The 25,480-nt window shown below is 49.4% G+C and overlaps 3 protein-coding genes across 9 annotated transcripts; 1 reads left to right on the forward strand and 2 right to left on the reverse strand.

Annotated features, from left to right (window-relative positions):
• Positions 1-1,339: 1,339 nt before the first annotated feature.
• fggy (FGGY carbohydrate kinase domain containing) lies at positions 1,340-13,470 on the reverse strand. Of its 7 annotated transcripts, none has more exons than XM_061838436.1 (17): positions 12,151-13,470; positions 11,812-12,032; positions 11,700-11,725; positions 10,811-10,962; positions 10,623-10,711; positions 8,557-8,672; positions 8,358-8,486; positions 7,587-7,690; positions 7,071-7,196; positions 6,144-6,205; positions 5,207-5,372; positions 4,146-4,220; positions 3,951-4,071; positions 3,058-3,152; positions 2,320-2,470; positions 1,864-1,925; positions 1,530-1,667 (listed from the first exon to the last, which is right to left on the reverse strand). In XM_061838436.1, exons 1-16 carry the CDS (start codon positions 12,322-12,324, stop codon positions 1,885-1,887), a joined length of 1,848 nt encoding a protein of 615 aa, XP_061694420.1. In that variant the 5' UTR covers positions 12,325-13,470; the 3' UTR covers positions 1,530-1,667; positions 1,864-1,884. The 7 variants fall into 7 exon arrangements, with proteins under 7 accessions (XP_061694415.1, XP_061694416.1, XP_061694417.1 ...); XM_061838429.1 differs by having other exon boundaries at positions 11,618-11,725; positions 12,151-13,462; XM_061838430.1 differs by having other exon boundaries at positions 7,089-7,196; positions 11,618-11,725; positions 12,151-13,450.
• A 3,662-nt stretch (positions 13,471-17,132) lies between these two features.
• On the forward strand, positions 17,133-18,921 carry LOC133510484 (transcription factor Jun-like). Its single transcript, XM_061838442.1, has one exon. It carries the CDS (start codon positions 17,523-17,525, stop codon positions 18,438-18,440), a length of 918 nt encoding a protein of 305 aa, XP_061694426.1. The 5' UTR covers positions 17,133-17,522; the 3' UTR covers positions 18,441-18,921.
• A 227-nt stretch (positions 18,922-19,148) lies between these two features.
• tada1 (transcriptional adaptor 1) lies at positions 19,149-25,472 on the reverse strand. Its single transcript, XM_061838441.1, has 8 exons — positions 25,256-25,472; positions 24,711-24,802; positions 24,545-24,610; positions 23,267-23,361; positions 22,967-23,179; positions 22,488-22,639; positions 22,257-22,413; positions 19,149-21,453 (listed from the first exon to the last, which is right to left on the reverse strand). The coding sequence occupies exons 1-8, from the start codon at positions 25,336-25,338 to the stop codon at positions 21,301-21,303; spliced, it is 1,011 nt and encodes a 336-aa protein (XP_061694425.1). The 5' UTR covers positions 25,339-25,472; the 3' UTR covers positions 19,149-21,300.
• Positions 25,473-25,480: the final 8 nt, after the last annotated feature.

A 25,480-nucleotide genomic window follows, 5' to 3' on the forward strand; every position in this document is an offset into this window, starting at 1 on the left:
CCTGGGAAATATGTTCATTTAACAAAACATTTTGAAACATCCTTCATTGTATCCAGCTGGCTGCAGAGTTCTGGGGACTTGGTTCGAATTCCGACCCCTCCTTTGTGGAGTTTGCATGTTCTCCCCGTTGCCTGCGTGGCCTTTCTTCGGGTGGGCACTCCTGTGGGTTTCCACCCACATCCCCAAAACGTGCAACATTCATTGGACACTCGAGATATGCGCCCTTGCGATTGGCTGGGGACCAGTCCGGGGTGGTGCACCCTGCCTCCTGTCCGATGACAGCCGGGATAGGCTCCAGCACTCCCGCGACCCTCGTGAGGATAAGCGGCTCAGAAGATGGACGGACAGATGAAAATCAGTGTAACTTCAAATGTTGCCATTTCTGATGTTATGCTGCCCTCTGCAGACCAGAGTCTGCATTTGCAAAAAAAAGGCACAAAGCCCCCCCCCCCAGATCTTGAAGGAACGCCAACTTGACACAGTTGTCGGTTCACAATTGAGCAAGAAGAGAAAGACACCCAGTAAATAGAAGATGTTCTTTGGGTGGTTAGTGTTGCATGTGGCGGGGGGGGGGGAGGGGGGCTGTAATAAAAGTATTAAAAGCATTCTGACACACATGCACGACATTAATATAATCGGCGGCATCAATGCCGCAGCAAAATGTTGGTTCTTGTGGTGTCGGCTACCCTGGGGCAATTTCCCAGAAACGGATGGATTATTAATGAGTTTGCGTTTCATTTCCTTAAATAAAAAAAAATGAAAAATACATCGACAACTTCTGGGTGAGATAAAGGCCGTCGTGAAACCTGGAGAGTTTGAGATGCGGCACATTGGGCCTGACGACCAAGCGCTCGCCGCTTCCCGTCCTTTCCTGTCGGAGCAAATCGGAAACCGGAGCTGGCAGCGGCCTCGGGCGGGCGACGCGGCAAAGATGCCACTCGGCGGCGGCTGTCGCCGCCTACCGCTTGCGGAGCACGCGATGATGGTGCGAAGGAGCAAAACTGTACAAATACTTACTGGACTTTTGGAATTTTTTTTATGAAAGAATCTCGGTAATTTGAGGTTTACTTAACATCCTACACTGAAACAAACATCTGAATGAGTAAGTAAGTCTCTCCAGTTTGATTTCAATGGCACTGATAATGCAGCATCAGAATGTGTGTTGCTTGTTACTAATGAGAAATATCTCATCTTTGTAGCGGATTCAATTCAGTCGGTCGAAAAGGATTTTTGTACTCTTTGTACTGCACTTTATGGCCATTTTGCACAATGTCGGATATGCCGCGCGACGGCCGCTCGTAGAACATACCAAAGAGAATCCTGCCTGTGAAAGTTGTGTAACTGGATTTTATTGGCAAAGCGGAACATTGCGCCATCGTCACCAATGTGCAAAATGACAGCAGAAGTAGTCGAGGAAGAGCAGGACGGTTCCACGGGCCCGTGACCCAAACGGACCGGAGAAAAGTCTTTTCAACTTGCAGCGCTGCCAATGTGATTGAGCCCGCCCCCCCCCCCCCCACAGGGTTCCAAATCCCTGGCGACGCCCCCCCCTGTCAGCTCGTCGTTATGGTGATTGACACTCTGTCCCTAAAGTGTTCATGAGGTTCTGGTACTCCCTCTGGTGGTCAACAAGGCGCCGGAACACTTTGTACTTTCTTTGGTAAAAGCTGCAAAAGAGTTTTGATTGAATCTATTAACGTGTATCGCTCCCATTTAGGGTTGACATGACATTGCCGTTGAATCGCTGACGGCACGTTGTACGTATCACAGCCTTTTTGGAATTTATGAATAATGAGAACAACTTTATCAATATCAATACGTAATTGCGACGATCGACACGACGACGTCAACGTTTCCGCTCACCTGTGCAGGCTGCAATCAGGCTCAATGACTTTTCCCACTTTCGCCATTTTCGCCATCGCTTCCTGAAAAAAATCATAATCAGCGTATAAAACAAACCTTGGCTAAATCACGTTGCGCGCTTCCAGGCCGAGCGTGACCCGGTCGGAGAACGAACTGGGCTCCGCCGGTTCGGATGCGGCCAACAACTGTCTCGGCGAGGCGGCCTCGACAGATACGGCCTCGTCCAAACATGCATCCGTCTATCTATTTTCTTAGCCGCTTATCCGCACAAGGGTCACGGGGAGTGCCGGAGCCCATCTCAGCTGTCAACAGGCGGGAGGCGGGGCACACCCTGAACCGGTCACCAGCCAATCGCAGGGCACACAGAGACCAACGGCCGCACTCACAATCACACCTAGGGGCAATTTAGTGTCCGATTAATGTTTTTGGGATGTGGGAGGAAAACGGAGTGCCCACCCGGAGAAAAACTACGCAGAGAAGATGTAAACTCCACACGGGCGGGGCCGGGATTTGAACCCGGGTCCTCAAAAGTGTGAGGCAACGCTTTCCAGCTGAGCCGCCATTCCACCTCACCCAATCCAAACAATGATGGCTCACCGTTCCTTCTCTGCCGTTATGAGAGCAAAAGATTATTCAGCACACCGGCAGTCAAACTAAATGAAATATTGGAGTGTGCAAATACATCATCACATTTTTTTTTGTTACTGTTGTAACAATCAAGCAGGAGACGCAAGCGGTGACTCGATGATACGCAGATGGCAAAATCAGAAGGAATTGGACACACAAGCCAACGACACCAATGAGGAAAACGTTTTTTTTTTTGAAAAAGATGTCAAATGTACATAATGAAAGATTACTGAATTGTACAAAATGGTGGTGTATTGATTGTCACAGCAGTATTCATTCAAGACTATTAAATTTGTTTGTATTCTCCGGTGATAAGAGGAGAAAGACCTCGTGAATTTTGAATATATATATTGATGCGACGAATAAATGAGCTTTGAACACTAAATATTGCGTAGAGAATGCAGACTGGATAATCATACTGTAATTATCATTTTCATCATCAGTTTTAAGTGCGATGTGCACACCACCACCAATAGAAATGTGAAATAATCAATGAAATTTGGAAAAATAGTTAAGCAGCATGGACTCGTCGTGCGTTTTGTGTGTGTGTGTGTGTGTGCGTTGCACCTGTATAGTTTTTGAGTCCTGGGCCGCACAAGCCCCGAGAACCGCCGCCCCCACCAGGACAGCCTCGGCCTGCTGCGGCAACACAACCGGCAAGCCTGCAAGACACCAAATTGCTTTGCTCGCTTTTCACAAGAAAACTTTTTCATTTTCCGACAATATGAAACAGAAAAGTTATTATTTTCTAATAGATCTGAAGAGAATTTCCTCTTCAGGTCCACTCCCCCCTGCAAACATCTTGGAACATTGAGGCCGAGTCCGCGATTATCTGCTGCAAACGCCATACGCAACTCGGAAAAGCAAATTGCGCAAATCGCCGACCTCGACATTGACGACTCCGACAACGAATCGGACGGCCGAGTTGCCGACGGAGACGACGGCAAAATAAGATGATTGGCATCGCTACTGCAATACAGTAAAAAGGCTCGGCTCTCGAACGTCCCCGTTTTCAAACGAAAATATCGAGATTTTTTTTTTCCGGCTATGCACTCCCAGCCTAGTGTACTCATCTACTAAGGCATGCATTTTAAGCAAAAAAATAAATACAGTTCTTACATTATTTTATCGTATAAAGTATTTAAACTGGACGTGTATTTCTACTATCCAATATATTATCAGGAAAAGCTAAAAAAAAAAAAAAAAAATGCTTTAAAAAGCCCAATTTTTTTAGGCTTGGAACACATTATTTCTTTTTCCATTCATTGTAACGGGGAACATCGATTTGGTTTTCGAACAAATCACTTCTGAAACCGTTTTCTGGAACGGATTGTGGTCGAGAAGCGAGGCATCGCTGTTATTTGGAAGCGCTGTGCGTTCGTTGAAGTCGTGATGCAAATTGCACGGTCCCAAGCGCACGACTAGCGTTTGTCACGTTGGCTCGTTTGCACTTTTCGCACCGGTCGCGTTGGCGTGAATCTGCACAAAAAGGCTGTTCTTGCTCAGCCCTCCGCACAAGAAGACGGTTCGGATGTCGTGGCCGGCTTCTTTCATGGCCTCCAGTATATGAAGAGTTCCCAGCTGAAATCAGACGAGGATACGCGAGTACGATCCTTCCTTCGTCGGGAAAAGTCATTTCACGCAGTTGCACTGACCGCCAGGGCTTGCACGGTGGCCAAGTACAGCAAAGCCAAGTCGTCCAGACTTTGGGAAAGAGAAAGTCCCACCACCTGCAAAATTGTCATCGCATCTTTGCATATTAAAAAAAAAAAACAACACACAAAAAAACAGTCAAAAGGTCAAACACAACCTCTTCCGGACTACTGCGTGATACATTTTATATCCCCCCCCCTCGGTTCTCGACCACAATCCGTTCTAGAAGGCGGTGCGAGAAGTGATTTGTTGGAAAACCAAATCGATGTTTCCCATGACAGCGAATGGAAAAAGAAATAATGGGTTCCAAGCCTAACCACCAAGCACCACGCGCGTTGTGTCCTTTCCGTGCTTCTTTCAGGGGTTTGTTCGAATTCACAATAAGAAAGCATGTCGTGGGTGGGTCAGACGGTCGTGTTCTTTTATTTCCGTGTTTTTTCGGCAAGGTGGCAATTCGCGACAAACCGCGTCGTGGGTGGGTCAGCTGGTTTGGCTGCGCACGTTCTGTTATTTCCGGGTTTCGTTGGGAGAGTTCGAGTACCGATTTTCGTCCGAAAACAAAAGCAAAAAAAAAAAAAAAAAATCTCAAAATTTTCGTTCAAAAGCCGATTTGTTCAAGAACGGGGACGTTCGAGAACCGAGGCCGTGCTGTAATCAATGCCAGGGTCAAAGGATCAGAATCGCAAGACTCACGGGTCAAATTCTGTGTCTGTTTGGTTGAAGTTTGCGTCACACGGGATATTTTTGCATTCATTTGTCACATTCTCACCCGACGACGTTGACTGAAAGTCAGAACGAAAGCAGAGTTGGGCAGAGTTTTGTTGGATCCACAGATTAGCGTTGGCTAATGGATGCAGTACTTGATTGGCAAAGGGGTCCAAACGGTGGATCAGGGCTGCATTTGCTTCACGCGCCACGTACACGGAGCGGAACGCCGCTGACTAGCAGAACCGGCTCCACAAGCGGGAGGAAATACAATCCACGCCGTCTGTGGGACAACTCGCGGGCATTTCACGATATTTAAAGGCAGGACGCGATTGTGACCCGTTTGGGTTGGACTCACCATGCCCTTCAGGGTGGGGTCGGCCAGCGGGGACCGGTTCCCGTGGAAGTCCGGCCACACGTGAAGACCGGAGGCCAGCGAGTCAACAGCCGAACGCGACGAAGACATTTGGCGTAGGTGCTCGTTCAGGTAGCCGTAGATGCCGTCCTCTGCGGTGTCGGGACATCTGGGAACGGAGGGGCGGGGTTAAAAAAATAATAATTCTCAGGTACTTCGATATTTCATTAGAGTGAGTCGATATTGTGTCTCGTAGCCACTAAGTTTCAGCAGGATAAATGGCACCATTTTTTTATTTAACACTTACTTCCCCTGCCCTGTTCTACGGACCTTCCCGACCGTGAGCTTAAGCTCCGCCCCCCAGTTGCCACGTCCCACAGGCTTCCAAAATGCCGACTGAACAGAACAGGTTCGAAGCCGATTCTCTATCGCGTATTCCAGATAATATTGCGGTGTGTTTTTTTTTGCTAAATGTGTCGAACGTACAGCCTTGTGTTTGTTGATATTGTCCACATTTAGCTGTCCGTGCGCGCTTCCGCGAGCCTTAATTCATCGTAGACACGTCGTCAAATGTGTTTTCAGCTTTGGAAAATGAATCGAGTGGGCCACATATCTTTCATCAGAATTGCACCTTCCCAAGCGCATCTGAGGAACCGTTTCCTTCGTAACGTGAACTTTTCCAAGCGCGCGCTACCGACAACTAGCATGGCTTGTGGGACAACATGGCGGCAGGGGCGTGTCAAGACAATGCAGCTATCTGATTGGCTATTATTGCGCGAGCCATTGACAGGTCGGAAAGGTCCATTAAGTCCCCCAAACTCGAAATTGGCTGTCCACACGGAAAAGGCATGGATGAGCGCTGCCCTATTTGCAAAATCGACGCGAAGTCGTCGGTTCACGGAGGACGAGAGCCGCGTTTGACGGCTTCGCGCCGGCTAACCTGCGGCTCGCCTCTTCGCGCAGCTGCGCAAAGGCGGCGTGGCCTTTCACCACGTGGTCCATCTGCGGGAAGGAGACGCAGCGTTACACGCAAAGGTCACGGACGACGTCGCGGCAGCGCAAGACGACCTTCGGGTCACCGTCGTCATGCTCGGAGGATTTTGTGCTCGGCTTTCAATTGAAGGAGGTTTGCTTGTCATATTTTGTGAAGCTCATTTAATTCCATTTTGGGCCCAGTGACTGCGGACATGAATTATATATTGGACCACGTACAATATGACTTTTGATCTTTTCTACACGGACTGCCTGGAACTGTTCTCGGGTCATCTTGAGGTGACTTTGATGGCAAACAACAACACCGGACACTGATTCAAGGATAGCCTTGAACTCCACTAAAATATGAAATAAAACGTAACCGGTGTTGTGAAAAATCCCTTCAGAAGTTTTCCGTGGATAATTTGCTGGCGCAACCTTGGAAAGCACAAAAACATTGAAACTGATTTTCCTTCGAATGAGGAACCAAAATGAAGAACATTAGCGAGATGGGTGAGTCCTTTGCGTCATAGGACGTTGGTATGTTTGCATCACGACATTTATGAGTGTAAAATTGAGTTCAACCGGTTTTTTCCACACAGGTGTCAAACTCACGGCCCGGGGCCCCAATCCGGCCCACCAGATTGTTTTTCGTGGCCGCCACAATTGATACTGTCAGATGAAATAAATATTTCTAATTGTCTTTTTCCTCGCCAAAGCCCTTTTTTACAGTGCAGTAACTTGAACAACAGTTACAAACTATTCCCCTTGTAATCACGTAAGCGTGGTGATCCGGAGAGAAACCGCCCGGGAAAAAAAACAAGTCTGGCACCCCTGGTCTAGCTCACGAATACGTCAGCTGGGATCCGGTCTCGGCTTCGGAGCGCTCACGTACGCGGCAGAACTCACTGACCAGACGGCCCGTGGCACTCTGGCCTCCCTCGTTGAGCCACAAGTCCGGGACCATGGCGGACAAGCAGGGACCCCACACGCCCGGCACAAACAGCGGCCGCTCGCTCATCTGGTCCGAGGCCGAGAAAACATTTGGGGGAGGAAATTAATACATAGCGTGCGCTCGCATGTGGCACATCCGACGCAAAAAAAAAAAAAAAAAAAAAAAAAAAAAATACCGGACAGGAATAAATACTGAAGCTTTACGAGTAGAACTAGGTTAAAAAAAATTAAAAAAAAAAAAAAAATAATAATAATAATAATAATAATAAATCAGAATGAATCAGCTGACGTTTACACGCATCGTTTCCGTGTAATTTGATTAATAACGGCGGAATGACTGATGCGAAAACTTGAATTCTTGCCGGCTGTTATCCGTCAAAAAGGTCGTCGGTTTTGGAGAAGAACTTTACTTTTTTTTTTTTTTACTTTTAATGGCAAAACGTGGCCTGTGACTCACGGCCATGTGACAGGACGACGTCCCGCAGATCATCGCCATGCGTGACGTGATCGGGTGGCCCTCGCACGGCAGCCGGAAGCCTTTTACGTCTGCTCCGATCACACCTGGGGGAACAAAAGTCCTGACTCAGAAAAATACCACCAAAAAAAAAAAAAACTCTTGGCATCATCCATTTTCAATGCCGCTTATCCTCATGAGGGCCACGGGAGCGCGGAGCCTATCCAAGCTGTCAACGGGCAGGAGGCGGGGCACACCCTGAACCGGTCGCAAGCCAATCGCGGGCCACATGGAGACAAACGGTCGCGCTCACAATCACACCTATGGGCAATTTAGAGTGTCCAATTTTGGGGATGTGGGAGGAAAGCGGAGTGGCCACCCGGAGAAAGTCCACACAGGCAGGTCTGGGATTGAACCCGGGACCTCAGAACTGTGAGGCCAACGCTTTAGCAGGTGATCCACCGTGCCGCATCATCGTTTGCGCGTGGAATTCACCAGCGCCGCAAACGTCACGGATGCTCGCTCAAGCGCTTTGAAACGAGGGCAAGCGGGCGTTTTTTCCCACTGTGGAGTGTCCACCGCGTCCTCTTTCGAGTATTTTAACCTCTGACTGAGATTAGCCAAGGTCGCGGGCGGAGGTCGGACGGCCACTTCAGGAGAAGTTTAAAGAGCGGACGAAATTTCGTGATCAATATTTCGAGGACTGTCAGAGCGTTCTCGTCTACCCGAGGCGCGGATGTCGCAGAAACCGCGAATGGGTTTTGCTCGCCGTACCGAGGCCTCCGGCGTGCGCGTCGATGAGCGAGGCCCCGACCGCGGTTCCCACGTCCAAACCCAAATCGGCCGCCGCCTCCCGGGTCAGGCCGTCCCCGACGGGACTCCCCGGAGGACACGTCGCGTTGCCTGGAAGGGAAAGCAAGTCCACGTGAACGTCTCGGTTGAACGGCTGCGCCGCTTTTACGGCGGACCGGACCTATTTTGGCAAAGTTGTTTTCCGCCAGGTCCTCCAGGCCGATTGCCGTCCAAAAAGTGGCATCCCACCCCTGCGGGGGGCAGTACGTCCATTTGCAAACCAGAGTGCAAAGGGATCTAAGAAAGAGTCCACAAAAAGTCAAGCCAGGAGAAAAATGCGTCGTCATGAACGTCACGAAACCTTCCGCGGTCCGGCTTCCGACGACCACGACCGCCACACAGAATTTGACATTTATGTATTGTGTCCCGTGTTTTGGAAAAATGGATTTCATTTTCCTCACACACGTTTGCGACATGCAGCGCGACATGTTCACAATCAGTCACATCAGTATGAAAAACCTCAATTGATAATGTGAAGTCTGATCACCCATCCAACCATTTTCGCAGCCGCTTATCCTCACAAGGGTCGCGCGGGGAGCGCTGGAGCCTATCCCGCCTGTCAACGGGCAGGAGGCGGGGTTCACCCTGGACTGGCCGCCAGCCAATCGCGGGGCACATCGAGACAAACGAGAATCGCACTCACGATCACACCGACGGGCAATTTAGAGTCCATCCATCCATTTTCTTAGCCGCTTATCCTCACGAGGGTTGCGGGGAGTGCTGGAGCTTATCCCAGCCGTCAACGGGCAGGAGGCGGGGTTCACCCTGGACTGGCCGCCAGCCAATCGCAGGGCACATCGAGACAAACGAGAATCGCACTCACGATCACACCGACGGGCAATTTAGAGTCCATCCATCCATTTTCTTAGCCGCTTATCCTCACGAGGGTTGCGGGGAGTGCTGGAGCTTATCCCAGCTGTCAACGGGCAGGAGGCGGGGTTCACCCTGGACTGACCACCAGCCAATCGCAGGTTTGATCGAGACAAAGGAAAATCACACTCGCAATCATGCTGACAGGGCAATTTAGAATCCATCCATCCATCCTTTTTTTTCGCTGCTTATCCTCACCAGGGTCGCGGGGAGTCCTGGAGCCTATCCCAGTTGTCAACGGGCAGGAGGCGGGATACACCCTGGACTGGCCGCCAGCCAATCGCAGGGCACATCGAGACAAACGAGAATCGCACTCACGATCACACCGACGGGCAATTTAGAGTCCGTCCGTCCATTTTCTTAGCCGCTTATCCTCACGAGGGTTGCGGGGAGTGCTGGAGCCTATCCCGCCTGTCAACGGGCAGGAGGCGGGGTTCACCCTGGACTGACCACCAGCCAATCGCAGGTTTGATCGAGACAAAGGAAAATCGCACTCGCAATCATGCTGACAGGGCAATTTAGAATCCATCCATCCATCCTTTTTTTTCGCTGCTTATCCTCACCAGGGTCGCGGGGAGTCCTGGAGCCTATCCCAGTTGTCAACGGGCAGGAGGCAGGATACACCCTGGACTGGCCGCCAGCCAATCGCAGGGCACATCGAGACAAACGAGAATCGCACTCACGATCACACCGACGGGCAATTTAGAGTCCGTCCGTCCATTTTCTTAGCCGCTTATCCTCACGAGGGTTGCGGGGAGTGCTGGAGCCTATCCCGCCTGTCAACGGGCAGGAGGCGGGGTTCACCCTGGACTGACCACCAGCTAATCGCAGGTTTGATCGAGACAAAGGAAAATCGCACTCGCAATCACGCCGACGCGGCAATTTAGAGTCCGTCCATCCATCCATCCATCCATCCATTTTCTTTGCTGCTTATCCTCACAAGGGTCGCGCAGGGTGTGCTGGAGCCTATCCCAGCTGTCAACGGGCAGGAGGCGGGGTACACACCGAAGTGGTCGCCGGCCAATCGCAGGGCGCATCGAGAGAAACAAAAATCGCACTCGCGATCACACCTAGGGGCAATTTATGTTGCGTGTTTTTGGGATGTGGGAGGGAAGCGGCGTGCGCACCCGGAGAAAAGCCCCGCAGGCACGGGGAGGACATGCAAACTCCACACAGGTGGGTCCGGGATCGAACCCGGGACCTCAGAACTGTCTTATCATATGAAGTTGTAAATGTATTTTGGTCTTTTTGATTCCGCGGTCGACTTTGCTGCCGTAAAACCAGAATTGCGCCCGAGGACGCGAGCGGAAAACGAACCTGGTCAAAGATCCGGTGGCCTTCCACGAGAGGAAGTCTGGGAGGTCAAAAAAGTGAGCAGCTTTGTTCCAGCGGCTTTCCCCGAGATTCTGCACCAAGAGCGCAAAGAGACCAGCTGCCCCCTTGAAATCGGGAAGGACGCGCGAGGAAAGCCCGACGAACGCGGAACACGAACGGAACGGTCGCACCTCTTTGAGCCAGAGGAGCTTCGGCGGCTGCATCTCGGGCGACATGGCCCCGCCCAGCCGACTCAGGACGCCGTGGCCCGCGGCGGTGATGCGGGCGGCCTGCTCGGCGGCGCGGTGGTCCATCCACATCACCACGTTCCTCTGCCGGTTTCCTGGGGGGACGGGAAAGGGCCGGCGTGACGGCCATCTCGCCGCTTTGACACTACAAAATCGGCGCGGCCAGGTTTTCTCTTCCGGTCTGCATTTACGACTTCCGTTCACACAATCGGGCGCGCTCACTCCCAACGGTCTGGTGTCTCCAATTCAATGTGTTGCGTTTCACTGTTGTTGTTTGATTTTTGATTTTTCTCCAATCAGATTTCAGCCTCCGCGTGTGGCCGTGTGCCGCGACCCCGCCCCCGTGGAACGAATGGACTGACGTACTTTGCGACTTTGTTGACCAACTACTGAGTGGAAATTTCACATTAACGTCAGCATTTTTCCGTCATCTGATTGTTGGGTCCGAGGCTAAACCAAAGCTTGACAAGCAGAACTCACCCGGAGCCGCCTGCACACGGGAAACTATTCAATTATCAGCAATTATGGGTACGTTTCCCATCCTGCCATCTTGTGTTGTCATCGAGGTCAGGGAACACAAGTGACAGGTGAAGCGTGGAATTTTTTTCGATCGTTAATTTATCCGATTGGTCGAAGGACTGCGGTGACGTCATCGGAAACCGACCCGTAGCCGGTGATGACGTGAAATATGAATCTTCACGATGCCTTGTAACAACTTTCAATACGCAATGCAAACGGCGTCGACTTTACCGTCCTGATCGACCGCTACGGGCTGGAAGTGTCGGTCCAAAACCACAAGGGAGCAGGTCGCGTCAAAACCGATCCCTCTCACCTGGCTCTTGTTCACTCCCCGCGTCACTTCCTGGCAAAAGCGGAACAGTTCCAGGCAGAAAAGGGCTCATTGGAGGGGCCCTTGTGGGGATGAGCGGGGGTGAGGGGTCCACCTGCCTTGACGACGGCGCAGCATTTGTGCCAGATCTCGCGAGACGACTGCACGTAATGGTCGGCGCGAGGCTCCCAGATGCCGATGGGCTCCTGGGCGGCGCTCTTCAGGTGGCCGTCTCGGGTCACCAGGGCGGCCCGGACGCTGGCGGTGCCCACGTCCACGCCCACGTAGTACACTTCGGCCATGTTGGGCGACGGCGCCGCGAGTCGCGTTCGAAACCTGCCAAAGCATTGGTGCGCACACGTGACCACTACTTGAGTTTTCTTTGGTTTTCCAAAGGTTGCGAGTTAAAGTTATCACGTTTCGGGTGATATTCCGTCAGCATTTCTGGACTCACCCCGTGAACGAAGCGAAAGTTTTCGCCTTTTGGCCGAGGACAGAAGAGACGAACAATTGTTTGACGTACTTTGAGCCAGGCAGCCTCTTTGGGGACGGGTCGAGAAAGAGGACAAAAGCCACCAGAGTGCCTTTTTTCCATACGGGGATTCGTTCCGATTTCCGCGTCACACATTTCCACAAATACGAGAGTGAAAAACGGGGTGAAGTCAAATTGGATTGTTGCTGTCCATATATGTTCAAAAGACAAGAAAATACAATACAATAGAATATAAATCCCTTACAAATAAAAGACATAGTAAAGAAAAAAATAACAATACCCAAATATATACCAATTATATTTTCAATACCGCAAAAAAGCGGCAAAATGACGCTGAGAATAAATGACACCAAGACACAGTGGAGTGTTATATATACACAAGTTAACTTGGAATCAACTATGAAATTTTTCATTTTAATATTTTAACTCTTAACTAGTCAACAGTTCAAAAGCAATTAATTTCACGCCACGCAAAAATGTCCCACATTTTCACGAGCCACCTTATTCCTCTCGCTAGAATTATGTACAGTATGTTGCCGTCTGCATGATTTCACAAATAATTGTATATTTGAAATAGATATTCTGTACACTGATTTGGGGCGAGAGGCGGGGGCGCACCCTCGACCGGTGGTCAGCCAGTCGCAGGCGATGGTAATTTGATTGAATATATCAAATGACGCACAAATCTAATATTAAAACCGTCAACTCCCCCTCAATATCTTGACGGATTAAAATTGAAATTATTTCAAATTTGCTCTACTCGTGTCTATGTTCTGTACTTGAAAGTGTCTGCATGTTATGGTCATATCTTCCTCAATGTTGAACTTCAATTGAGAGTCGCAAAGAAAATCATAAAAATAAGAGAATTTATTCACCGCCTGCCGCCAAGCGCGAATACAAAAGCAACCCCTGAATATGAAGCCGAGCGACGAAGAACCTTTCCTCTCAGGAGTTCTTCACGACTTCCCGTCTCGACTCCATTGTGTTCTTTTCTTAGCGTTAAAAGGAAGCAACGGCGGCGGCGTCTGCGAGCGAGCGCGTGAAAACACAAATCAAGCGAGCGGCCCGACGCTCGTCGGCCACGGTTTGAAATGTCATCTGTCTGCCTCACTACTTGATTGGTGCCATCTCGCTCAAGTTCTTGAGAAGTATTCCTTACGTTGCTCAGATGATACATCAACAAATACATTTTGTGCACACCGCATAGCGGGCCCTGATTCTGTTTCAGTGGACCTCGGACTGTGTCGCCGCCTGACTTTTAGGCCTGTCGCTCCGTCTTTGCTCGAGATTGAAGAACTCTGTGCAGTTGGAAGCAGCTGGCGTGGGGAGTGGGAGGGGGGTAAGGTTGGGGGGGTTGGGCACACAATGGTATCTTCTGAATACTGCTGCGGCGGGGGGGGGCTGAGCGAGAACACAAAACACTGCTGCTACTCGTCGGTGGGCCGGACCCACACAAACGGGAGACGTGTTTGAAAAATGATGGTTTGAAATGGAGCCACGATACACAGCAAGAAAGAGCATTTAGGCGGCCATTATCAATGTGTTCAAATAGAGGCCCCTGAGCTAGGTCTGGCCCCTCACCTCATTTTATGTGGCCCGTGAAACTCTGCAACGATCCCCCCTCCCCCCTGACTTCTGTTAAAGTGAGAACAATAAAATGCAGCGGCATTTATGTAATATGACGCGGCCGATTCTTGGGCTTTACAGACGTAAACGTAGACAAAACGCGGAAGCCATCGCACGCAAGTCACGTCTCAAAGCGTGGTACAAATGCAGCTTCCATCGGAAGTGACTCGGCCTTTCTTTTCTGGGGCTCTTCAGGTGGAGCCGAAGCAAGAACAACTGCCACGATTTCTTTTTGTAGCACACGCATTCAGATTGCTAAAAGTTGCATCCGTCTACTTTCCTCATTTCCGAAAAAGAAAAGGGGTGTCAAACTCCTCCAAGCGGAGAATCCAGCTTCACCTTTTGCCTGCCACCTCCCAGTGGAACTACAAAATCCTGATGGGCAGGTGAGGCTGGGGAGCACCAAGGTTACGTCCTCTCCCCGCTGCTCTTCTCGCTCTCCACAAACGCCTGCACCTGAACACGCCCATTTGTAAAACTCTTGAAGTTTGCAGACGGCACCACAGTCCTCGGCCTCTTCAGAGACTGCGAGGAGTTTGTGTATCGACAGGAAGCAGAGAGGCGGCCGACACAAGCTGGAACCGGACGCGCTGAAGGCTGTAGAGATGATTGTGGACTTCGGGAGGCATCCTTCACCATGCTGTCCACCTGTCTCGTGCCAACCGTCGAGACCGTCAGGCGTTTGGGAATTACATTCTCGCAGGACCTGAAGTGGGAGACAAACATCAACTCCATCCTCGAAAAAGCCTAGCAAAGGATGTACTCCTTGCGGGTTCTGAGGAAGCACGGCCTGCCACAAGAGCTGCTGGGACAGCGGCAATCGAATCTGGACTGTGTATCTCTATCACAGTCTGGTTTACTGCTGCCACAAAAAGGACAAAATCAAAACTGAATTGTCAGGACCACCCTCCCCACCTTTGAGGGCTTGCACGCCGTCCGAACTAGGACAAGATCGGGCAAAATTCTGGTCACCAGCTCTTCCTCCTCCTTTCTTCGGGGAGATGCTACCGAACATCTATCCATCCATTATCTGAACCACTTATCCTCACAAGGATCGCAGGAGTGCTGGAGCCATCTTCGGGCAGGAGGCGGGGGGGGGGGGGCGCCTTCCACTGGTTGCCAGCCAATCGCGGGGCACGTACAAACAAACAACCAGTCGCACTCACAATCACACACAAGAGCAATTTAGAGTCTCCAATGAATGCATGTTTTTGGTACGTGGGAGGGATCTGGAGTGTCCAGAGAGAAGCCAGGAGGTAGTGAGGATAAGCAGTTCAGAAAACGGATGGACGGGTTTACAGAGAAATTGTGCAGAGGCACTTGAGGCCATCTGTCTGACAGTTGAAGATTTAAAGAAAATATTTGTTGCAAGTGGACAAGAATTCAAATGAGGAGGAAAATGGCTACGGAAGGGGAAAATCCGCGTCCCGGAGTCCTGACCTCAATCCCGCTGAGACGTCGGGCCACGTCCTCGAGACGGCAGTTCACACGAGACATCTCGGGAATCTCGCCGAACTGCAACAGCTGCGCAAAGCCGAACGGAGCGAAATTCTTCCCGACGGTTGTGTACATCCGATCCACCACTACAGTAAATATTTGCGTGAGGTTGTTAATGCCAAGGGGTCAAGGGTCAACCAGTTTATTAAATCCGGGGGTCCACTTCCACCCCCTGAGAATGTTTACATATTGTGCTTTTAAAAGATGAAGAAATCATAACTGTAATTGTGTGGTACTGTTTTTTCTTCAGATTCGGACAAAGATCAGACGCGGTTCGATGAGTAATTAATGCCAAAATGTAATAAATTCCAAAAGGCTCACATACTTTTTTTTTTCTCCCACTGCAAGCCCCAAACCGAGATTGCGCCGCCAGCACTTACTCATTTATGCAGTTTCACCGGCGCGAGCCCCCTCCCCCCCGAGGCCAACCCTGATTAAAATCTGCCTCGTGATGAAAACAAGTTTAACACCCCTGCTTTAAAGATGAAAAATGGGAATTTTGTCCTCCGATTTGCACCACAATGTTACTGTTCTGTCCTTCAGTCTGTTGGCGGCTAAGTTATTGTCGCTTTGCGTCGAACACACTGAACAACTTCTGCACGGGAGCTCTCTGAAAGGATGAGGCTGAACAAAATATCGGACCGTGCAAAAGTCTCAGGCCACCACGAACGAGCTTTGCTGTTCATGAACTTGTTTTGAAAAGGAGATGGAAAAACAAAAGTACAAAATATTTGGTCGAAAAGGGCTGCATGGACCGAGGACAACCATTTGGGATTTAGGTGAGGGTGACAGGTGTGGATACTGGAAAATATTGATCCCATCCATTTTCTTAGACGCTTATCCTCACAAAGGTCGCGGGGAGTGCTGGGGCCGATGGCAGCTTTCATTGGGCAGGAGGCGGGGCACACCCTGCAATGGTCAGCAGCCAATCGCAGGCCACGTGGTGACAGACAAACAGCCACGCTCACAATCACACCTTGGGGCAATTTAGAGTGTCAAATTAATGTTGCATGTTTTTGGGGTGTGGGAGGAAACCGGGAGTGCCCTCTCGGAGAAAACCCACGCAGGCACGGGGAGGACATGCAAACTCCACACAGTCCGGGATTGAACCCGGGACCTCAGAACTGTGAGGCCGACGCTTTATCAGCCGCTCCTCTGTCCTGTCTGCAAGAAAGAAAATAAATAAATAAACAAATAAAGAAAGAAATATGTTTGTAATGTTTTAAAAAAAATTATATACATATGTTATTATTATTATGAATATGTACAAATGTTGCAGATGGTTCAAATGGGTTAAACTAACATTATTTAGCAAGAAAATTCCAACCAGTTGCATTTTAATCAACTGAAAATGATACTTTTTTCAGTCCATGATTAATACTTATAATCTAATATATATGTATATATATATATTTTTTTTTTTTTGGGGGGGGGGTGACTACCACTACCCATGCTCCATGAAGCAGGACGTAAATAGAGAAAAACAACAACAAAAGTAAAAAATACGAAGCTTCACAGTTTACTTATCGCCTCTGAGAACGCTTTTATTTTTTTTCAAACTTTATTAAACCCAAAGAAAGGCGAATTTATTCGCCCGTTTGGGTTCATGAAAAGGTTTTCGCGTAACGATCGAGCCGCATCCAAAATATGCCGAAACGTAGCGAAAACGATTCCGATTCGGAATCCCACAATCCACCGCGCCACCGTCCGCATTACCTAATCCCGTCAAGCACCGCGCGGGGGTGGGAGGGGCGGGGCGTGCACCGTTGTCGGAGCAACCGCCGTGTCAATCTCCAGGCCCCGCCCGACGGATCCTCTTCAGCCAATCGCGAGCCTCAGAAATGACATCATTGTTATTTTCAGGGAGCTGCAGCTCCGAGGTGGATAAAGTTCGTCTCCACGTTGGACGCGATCGAAAGAAAGTAGTTTCCCAAATCACGCACTGTTTCGCCCCAGTTTCAAGACGAGGATCCAGAAACGAAGGATATTCGTACGTACATTTTGTGACTGGTGGTGGGGAAGAACGACGCCTTTTTTTTTTTTCCCCTCGAACCGCTGATCGCGCGGTGAGCGAGGGGCAAAGTTTTGTCGGGACGCGAAGTTGTCAAACCGTCCGAACTTGAACAAAAGGCGAGCGAAGGCGAGTCCTATGCGAGCAGCCGGACTAGTTGAGAGGTGAGAAGGCCTTTTCCGAAAGCGACGCAAACTTCATGTCCGGCAAAATGGAGGCGACGTTCTACGACGACGCAGTTTCCGTGAACGCGTCCAACCCCGAGCACGACGCGGCGAGGCTTTACGGCTTGAACACCACCAAAGCCCTCAAGCAGTCCCTGACGCTCAACCTCAACGAGGCCCGGACCTTCAAGCCCCAACTGGGCTCCAAGGCTCTGGACATCCTGACGTCGCCCGACGTGGGCCTGCTCAAGCTGGCCTCCCCGGAGCTGGAGCGCCTGATCATCCAGTCGTGCACGGGCCTGACGACCCCCACCCCGACCCAGTTCGTCTGCCCCAAGAACATCAGCGACGAGCAGGAGGGCTTCGCCGAGGGCTTCGCCAAGGCGCTGGCCGAGCTTCACTACCACCAGATGAGCGCCGGCCCCCCCGAGACCACCGGCTCCGCGTCGGCGTCCGCGCCCGACTCCGGCCACAACCCTTACAGCTGCACGGTGCGCCCCGAACCTCCGGAGTACACCGACCTGGCCGGCTTCCGCCGCGGCGCCGCGTCCGCCGACGACAGGCAGCCGCCCGCCGGTTACCCGGCGCCCCCGCCCGCCGCCCGCGTCGAGCGCTCCAGGCTCCGCTCCCTGAAAGAGGAGCCGCAGACGGTGCCGGAGATGCCCGGCGAGACGCCGCCGCTCTCCCCCATCGACATGGAAAACCAGGAGCGGATCAAGGCGGAGAGGAAGCGCATGAGGAACCGGGTGGCCGCGTCCAAGTGCCGCAAGCGGAAGCTGGAGCGGATCTCCCGGCTGGAGGACCGCGTGAAGAGCCTGAAGAGCCAGCACACGGAGCTGGTGTCGTCCGCCAACGTCCTGCGCGACGAGCTGGCCCTGCTCAAGCAGAAGGTCATGGACCACGTCAACAGCGGCTGCCAGCTCATCCTGACGCAGCAGCTGCAGGCCTTCTAGTCGCGCGGGAGGGGGGGGGGGGGGGGGACGGGCGGACCAAATCGGGCCCGAAGCGGTCGTCCCGTCAGCTCAGGCACTTTCCACTTGCAACTTTTCAATGACGATACGAATACGACGACGCAGAAGTCGGGACGAAGCATGACGTCACAGCCCTTACGTATTTCCTAACTCGTTTTTCGTTTGTTTTTTTTTTAAATTTTATACTCCATCCAATACTGAGGTGGGAGCGCCCGCCGACATGATGTCAATGAATAATAACACGACGTGCACTTGTACAGTTGAAACACTAACCAGGTCGAAGCTTCTCCTGCACTCAGGTGTGACGCGTTTACCGACTTAACCCGCCTTACTTAAGTCTCTTCATTAATCCTCACATCGATGCAATTTTTGGGATCCAGGTCAGACGTGGAGTAATATTTGTACGCCCGTTTTTTGAGCACTTCACAATTGTACATACGACGAAATAAAATGTTGACCTCGACGATGCTTTGGTGCTTTATTAATAAAAAAAAAAAAAAAACTGTCAATGTTTCCTCGCGGGCTCGAGATGCGCCCGTTATGCGCCGGACGTGGGCGGAGACAATCCCATATTTGGAGCAGTGGGATGATTTCCATTTTTATATTTGTAAGAAGAAAAGTGAAGCAAAACTCACTTTGCTTTAGGAGGGAAAACAAGCATTTCAACAAAAATCTAAATTGACATTGAGCTAGGAATAAACATTTATTCCCCAAACATACAACTAAAAAAAAAAAACCCCAGACATTTAAAAAATAATGTACTGACACTGTACATTGACAAAAAAAAGCTTTACAAAAGAAATTTCTATTTAAAAACTGCACTGACGCTGCCCATGAATGCACACACTGGGCCGTTTCCATCAAAATATAGATATGACAGAGCAGAAACTGGTCTCTTTTGCGCTTTCGGGACTGCATTCGAGTGGCAGGTCTTCAAAGAACTACACAACAATTGCAATTTATGTACATGTCCTCAAACTGGACAAATCACACCCAAAAAGTATGCTTCACAATGTGTTCAAGTACACGTACTCAATTACTTGATACATTTCGATTTCCACAGTGTGAATTGCCCTTGAAATCTGCCACTGGGGAGGGGGAAAAAGAAAAAGTCCTTTGATTTGACATAATTGGAATATGTACACCAGTAACTTGCACATGATCAAAACGTGGTAAACCAAAGTTATCAAAAAGAGAAATTTACATCAGTTTGCCATATTTGAATTGTGCAAGTAATGTAGAGTATCAGATTCAGATTTTTTTTTTTTTTACTAAATTCTTTGAATATGTACAAGTGTTGCTGATGGTTCAAATAGGCTGAACTAACATTATTCCAAACATTTGCATTTTAAGAAACTGAAAATGTTACTTTTTTCAGTGCATGATTAACACTTTTTTTTTTATCTCAAATCACCATCAAATTGAGATTTTTTTTTAAATACCAAAAAAAAAAGAGCCATAATACATTGAAGAAAAACATGATACAAACAAAACTAAACAAATTCTTTGAACATACAGTGTGAAGGGTTTGTATTTGAATTTTGGGGCTTTTAAAAATAGTTCCACTGAGGTTGTATTTTTACGCCAGGCCGCATGAGGGCGCTCAATGGCCCACGCGACCCTGAAAGGGAACACTGGCCAACCTCGGAAATATCTTCACAGTTGCCACCAAATTCTGGAAGGAAATCATTTTCAATTCCGGCAACTGGCTGCCAAAAAAAAAAAAAAAAGATGGTAGAGTAGAGTAAAGATGTACCAGGTCCGAGGCCCGCCTTTATCAAAGAGCGCCTAGAAAGAGCTTCCAACTGCGTTTGGATGACAGAAATGTAATATGTGTAGCGTAAATACCCCCCAAAAATCCATATTTGTCAACCGTGTGGGCATCTGTCGGACGCACACCAGTAAGTAATGTGTGGTGAAGCATCCACAGAGCCTCATTCGCATTTGAGAAACACTTACATGGGGTAGCGACGATTCCGTGAAGAATGCAAAGCTTGACTTTCCTCTCTTTAAAAAAGGGGGCGGAAATTAATTTAGCGAAAGCAAAGTTAATTGAGGAACTTGTCCGAGAAGTGGAAATGTAACCAGCTGGAATTTGACTTTATGGCTTACGGAAATAAAACGAAAATACTGTTTGGAACAATTCATGCGGGTGTGACCAATAATGGGAAAATATGACGTGGGACGGTGGAAGAATTTATCTGGTGCTGTTAATTCTATAATTCAGAAAAAGGAGAAGTCTCGTAAATTAAAAAAAAAATACACACATATGTCAACGGAAGTCCGCCTTTCGGCCGAAGTTAGCTAGCACAGCGCTCACGCGACCCTTGTGAGGACAAGCGGCTCTGGCTTGGACATCCAACTAAATGGCCACCCCCAAAAAATAGGAAAAAAAATATCACAGCCAAGTGATGAGAATTCTCTTGAACCGGACGTGGAGAAGCAATTATGGATGGCCTCATGGCAAGCATTTTTGGGGACGGGAAGGCAACCGCGGAGAAATTCTGCAGGATCGCAGATTAGCGGCGAACCGATGGAATGGAAAACATCCGATATTACCGTTGACATCTGAACGGGGGCGCGTGAGGGGCCTTGAATTGTTCACATATTTCCAAGATTCTTATTTCATTTCTGCACGCATGATAAAGGAGAGGCCCAGCCGACAGTCGGTCACGAGTCTGCCGTTCAACGGCTTCGTTCCATCTTGATCCATCGATTGATTCTGTGCGTGTTTGCAGTCAAAGTGCAACGTTGTCGCATCCGGCCCAGCATCGAGACGCACCACGTGGCGCCCGTGTCCACCGCACGACTTCCTTCGTTACGCGGGCGGCCCGTGTCGACCTCAGCCGACGGCCGCTCCATCTTTGGCGGCGAGTCGCCGCCTGTGCACGCGGTCCTGTTCCAGTTCTTCGTGGCTGGGGTGCCAGAGCCGCGACAGGATGCGCTCCGTGTTGAGCGCGTACATGGTGTGGGAGGGCATCACTCCGTGGTGGACCTGAAGCCGACATATTACTGTGCCAGCGAATCGGATTGAGAATGCAGCACAACCTCTTGTGGAACACTGTTAGGCCTCAAATTCATTGGTAACTCGAGACAAATTTACAATAGCAAGGAAGCTACTCCACCATCGAAAAAACCTCGCCAAGGTCTTGGCTGATTTTAAATAGCCGCGACTTCTTTCACACGCTTTCAACCCTGCAGTTTACGCGGGGATGCGGCTAATTTGTGCGTTTTTGTATTTATTTTTTTTTTTTTTACGGCCGCAAGGGGGCACTCGAGCGGAAAAGGTAAGAGTGAGAGCGGTGGAATATAAGTGCCGAGGAAGTGACTTTTAGCGCGGCGCTAGCGTGTTACTGCCGCGTCTCACTGATGTTTTTTTTTCCTGTTAGCGTGGCACTAGCGTTAGCATTAGCCTCTTTGTGTACAGTCTTTCTTTGTAAATATCTCGTGTTTCAACGTGGGCACTTGCGGCTTTTACACAACTGCGGCGTATGTATGTACCAAATGGTATTTCCTTTACAAATGCACTGGGTGAGGCTTATAACCAGGTGTGCTCAGTAGGCCGAGAATTACGGTAATATTTTTGCCATGTCCGGTGATGTACGTTGACGTCACACTTCACGCTAAACGTGACCAGGTAATGCCGCAACAACAGTGCAATACGCTCAGATTTTTGCGCCACGATCTGGATTTCGAATGCCATCTTCTTGCTTCCCTTGCGCGTACAGTCAATTCTAATCTCAGCGTACAAACATGAGCTGATAAATTTACGCTACTTTATCTTATGACAAGTCTGACCTGCAAGGCTTCCAGCAGGTCAAACATGGTGACAGGCGGCAGGGCCGTGTGGAGGCTGTGGGCAGAACAAGCCAACAAGTGGACCGCTTGCTGCTCCGCCTCATCTGGGGAGATCTGCGGCGGTGGGCCAGCAGGGAGGGAAGCGCTTGGAAGCGGGCTGACGTGGAGAAATAAACACATCAATCAAACTGCAACCTTCAAGAAAAGGACGCTTAAGCTCGTCGCTCCGACCATTCGGTGACGCTGCGGTAGGCAGCCAGGCTGTTCTTCAGATACGGCTGCGGCGTCACGTCGCTGCCGAAGGCGTACGGGAAATGGCCGTCCCGGAGGCGGTACGCTTTCCTTCGGGAAATCACAGCGGTCAGAAGGTCTTTCAAATGGTGCTGCAACAAAGCAAAACATCCGAATCCTCGGCGTAAACACACGTGGCGGCACTCGGACGTCACAGCGCAACATGACGGACGGCAAAAGGCGCGTCGAGAAAAGTTGGACCCTTGCGACAATGTCATTTCTTACAGTTCGCAATTACCAATACCTAACACCAACCGTTGAAGCCAATTGTTCAACTGGAATGACTATTAAAAAAAGTGAAGCTGAATCCAGTCATTTTCCGCCCAATTGATGAGCGTGAGAATTTATCACCAATTATTTCAGCGCCACGTTAAAGCGGCCCTCGCGACATCTCCTCCTGGCGCCCGTCTTCGACTCACCTCAACCGCGCAGGTCATCGCGCCGACGGCCTCCTCTGTGACGTTATCCAGGCCCAGCTCGAAGGCCGTCACCATCATGCGGGCCTCCAGTTGGCCCCGCGTGGGCAGCAGCAGAGTGTGGGCGCTCAGTCGCAGCTCGTCGTCCTCGCCCGCCGCCTCCCGCGGGCTGAACGGCTGCGCGCCGCTCAGGGGGTTCTGAGGCTGGAAACGGTGCTGAGAGAACAGCACAGGAAAACGCAAACATTCACCGCACGTGGACTCAAAACACGCCACTGGCAAATGCGGCCTAAGCGCACGTACGTCAAATTTCTGTCGAGAGGAACATTTCTTCTTTCCTTTGGGTTTGCCCGGCTTTGACGCAGAGCCACCTTGCCACTGTAACTGCCCGGCGCCCTCTGGAGGACACAAACACACTAAAACTTCAGTTCTCGACCGCAATCCGTTCGGAAAGGCGGTTCGAGAAGTGATTTGTTCGAAAACCGAATCGACACTTCCCATTACAATCAATGGAAAAAGAAATAATGCGTTCCAAGCTGAAAAAAATGTGACTTTTTAAAGCATTTTTTTTTTTAGCTTTTCCTGATCATAAACTGCATAGTAGAAACACATGTATAGTTTAAATACTTTATATAATAAAATAATTTCTGAAATATATTTATTTTTTGCTTAAAACGTATGCTTTAGTAGTAGAGTAGGCTTGGCCGGGACTGCATTGCCCTATCTGTAGCGACTCGGCGTCCAGGCTTGTAAACTTTTTTTGTATTAACCAAAGTGCAGAATAACTTTAAACAAGCAATAATGAGAGGGAAAAAAAAAAATATATATATATATATATATATTTTTTTTTTTTTTTTACAAAAAGTATCATACAAAAACCTTAACCCGCAACTCGAGTTAAAGAAATCTTTGAAACAAAACAAAAATGCAGAAAAGCTAATGGACCGAAAGCAGTGCAAAACTACAGTATCAAATGACTTCGGTGGGGGTGACTCGCCCTATGGAAGTTCTTTTCTTTTCCCAAAGAACTTATCTAGTGCCACTTCTTTGGAGCCATCATTGGGGGTTAATAGGCTTCAATGGGGAAAAAAAAAACAGTCAGGAAAGGGAACGACCGGGACTCGTTTGAATACGGAGGCTGCTTTATTCACAATAACAAACCGCGTCGTGGGTCATCTGGTCGGGCCGTGCGTGTTGTGTTATTTCCAGGTTTTTTTCGTGGGGTGTTGGAATTCACAATAACAACGCACATCACGGGCCAGCTGGTCGGGCCACGCGCGTTATATTATTTCCGTTTTTTTTCGCACTGTGTTCAAGTGCTGATTTTTGTTCGAAAACAAGCAAAAAAAAAAATCCAATTTGTTCAATGTATTCACTGCAGTTTTCTAAACAAACGATGTCACACAAACTACGGTGTTCACACAGCCATCTCGCTTTTTGCTGCACTCGTTCGAAAAGAACGACCGGCCTCAACGAGGGGTGTGAAGAGAATAAAAATATGTAAAATGGAGAATTTACAGCACATGTTATGCACATACGCAGAGATGACATGACACAGACAAAGAAATGTATTCAACTGACCAGGAGTGGAGACAATGATCTGGCAGCGTGTCAGAATGGCCAGGAGGAAGTCGTTGTGAACGTGGACTGTACAAAGGGAGGGAAGGAAGGAAGGAGTGCGTAAATGGAAACAACTGCGACGCTCTGAAATCAATACAGAACCATATTTGATTAATAATGGACCGACCATTTTCCTGCGCCAACAGACGTCGTGCCTCAACGTCAAACTCTTCCTTGCTGATCTTCTGCTTGAACCAAAGTTTCAGGTTTGCCCAATAGCTGCACGGATGAAAACAATCAATAAATAAGTCTCGACGTTATGTTTTCAAAGACACGATCTGATACTAGTGTAGAAAGCGGCATGTTATTGATGTATTACTGGATCGCAGCATGCTAAGGTCCGTTTGTAAAGATTAAGTAAGGTGTTATTAACAATTATTAACCGCTGAGTGAACACTTTTGCTTCTACCGGTGCAGAACAGTATATGCATTTATAACGGCAATTAAGAGGCACTTCCACGCAGCCAAACACTGTGATGTATCGAATGAGATTTTGCACCAATTCCACGATCACAAATAGACAAAGTAAAAGAAGAAGCTTGCTTGTTCATTGAACTGCGTGAGTTAGCCACCTGCTAATTTCAAAACAGCTAAGTAAAGCCATTTCGTGTTAGGAGTGCACAATGGACCAAAGTAAACTCTCGCATCGTCAGGTGACAAGCATGTACTTACTGTTTCACATTATCGCCGATCGCATCCGTTAAATTCTTCTTTGCAATTTCAAGCTCGCTAGCGTGAGATGCCATGGCGGTCATGGCCCTCGCGCGATGACGTCAATATCCAGCGACATCTTTTTTTTTTTTTTTCATTGGGATTCCCGCCGAGTTTCCGGGCGGGACGCGCCTCGCTCCAATAGTCTTGGCTCGGGGGGGAGGAGGAAACAAACATCCCTGCAGT

Source organism: Syngnathoides biaculeatus, chromosome 13, assembly GCF_019802595.1.
Source record: "Syngnathoides biaculeatus isolate LvHL_M chromosome 13, ASM1980259v1, whole genome shotgun sequence".
Lineage (NCBI taxonomy): Eukaryota > Metazoa > Chordata > Actinopteri > Syngnathiformes > Syngnathidae > Syngnathoides > Syngnathoides biaculeatus.

Coding starts and splice junctions, on each gene's coding strand:
- fggy (XM_061838429.1), bottom strand. CDS start 12,602: ATGAAAAATTTCATAGTTGATTCCAAGTTAACTTGTGTATATATAACA. Junction 10,963..11,617: donor CGTAGCGGTCGATCAGGACG/GTAAAGTCGACG, acceptor CCGTCCCCCCAG/GAAACCGGCAGAGGAACGTG. Junction 3,153..3,950: donor GATTCACGCCAACGCGACCG/GTGCGAAAAGTG, acceptor GGTGTCTTGCAG/GCTTGCCGGTTGTGTTGCCG.
- LOC133510484 (XM_061838442.1), top strand. CDS start 17,523: ATGTCCGGCAAAATGGAGGCGACGTTCTACGACGACGCAGTTTCCGTG.
- tada1 (XM_061838441.1), bottom strand. CDS start 25,338: ATGACCGCCATGGCATCTCACGCTAGCGAGCTTGAAATTGCAAAGAAG. Junction 23,180..23,266: donor CCTCTCGACAGAAATTTGAC/GTACGTGCGCTT, acceptor CTGTTCTCTCAG/CACCGTTTCCAGCCTCAGAA. Junction 21,454..22,256: donor ACCTGCTGGAAGCCTTGCAG/GTCAGACTTGTC, acceptor TGTCGGCTTCAG/GTCCACCACGGAGTGATGCC.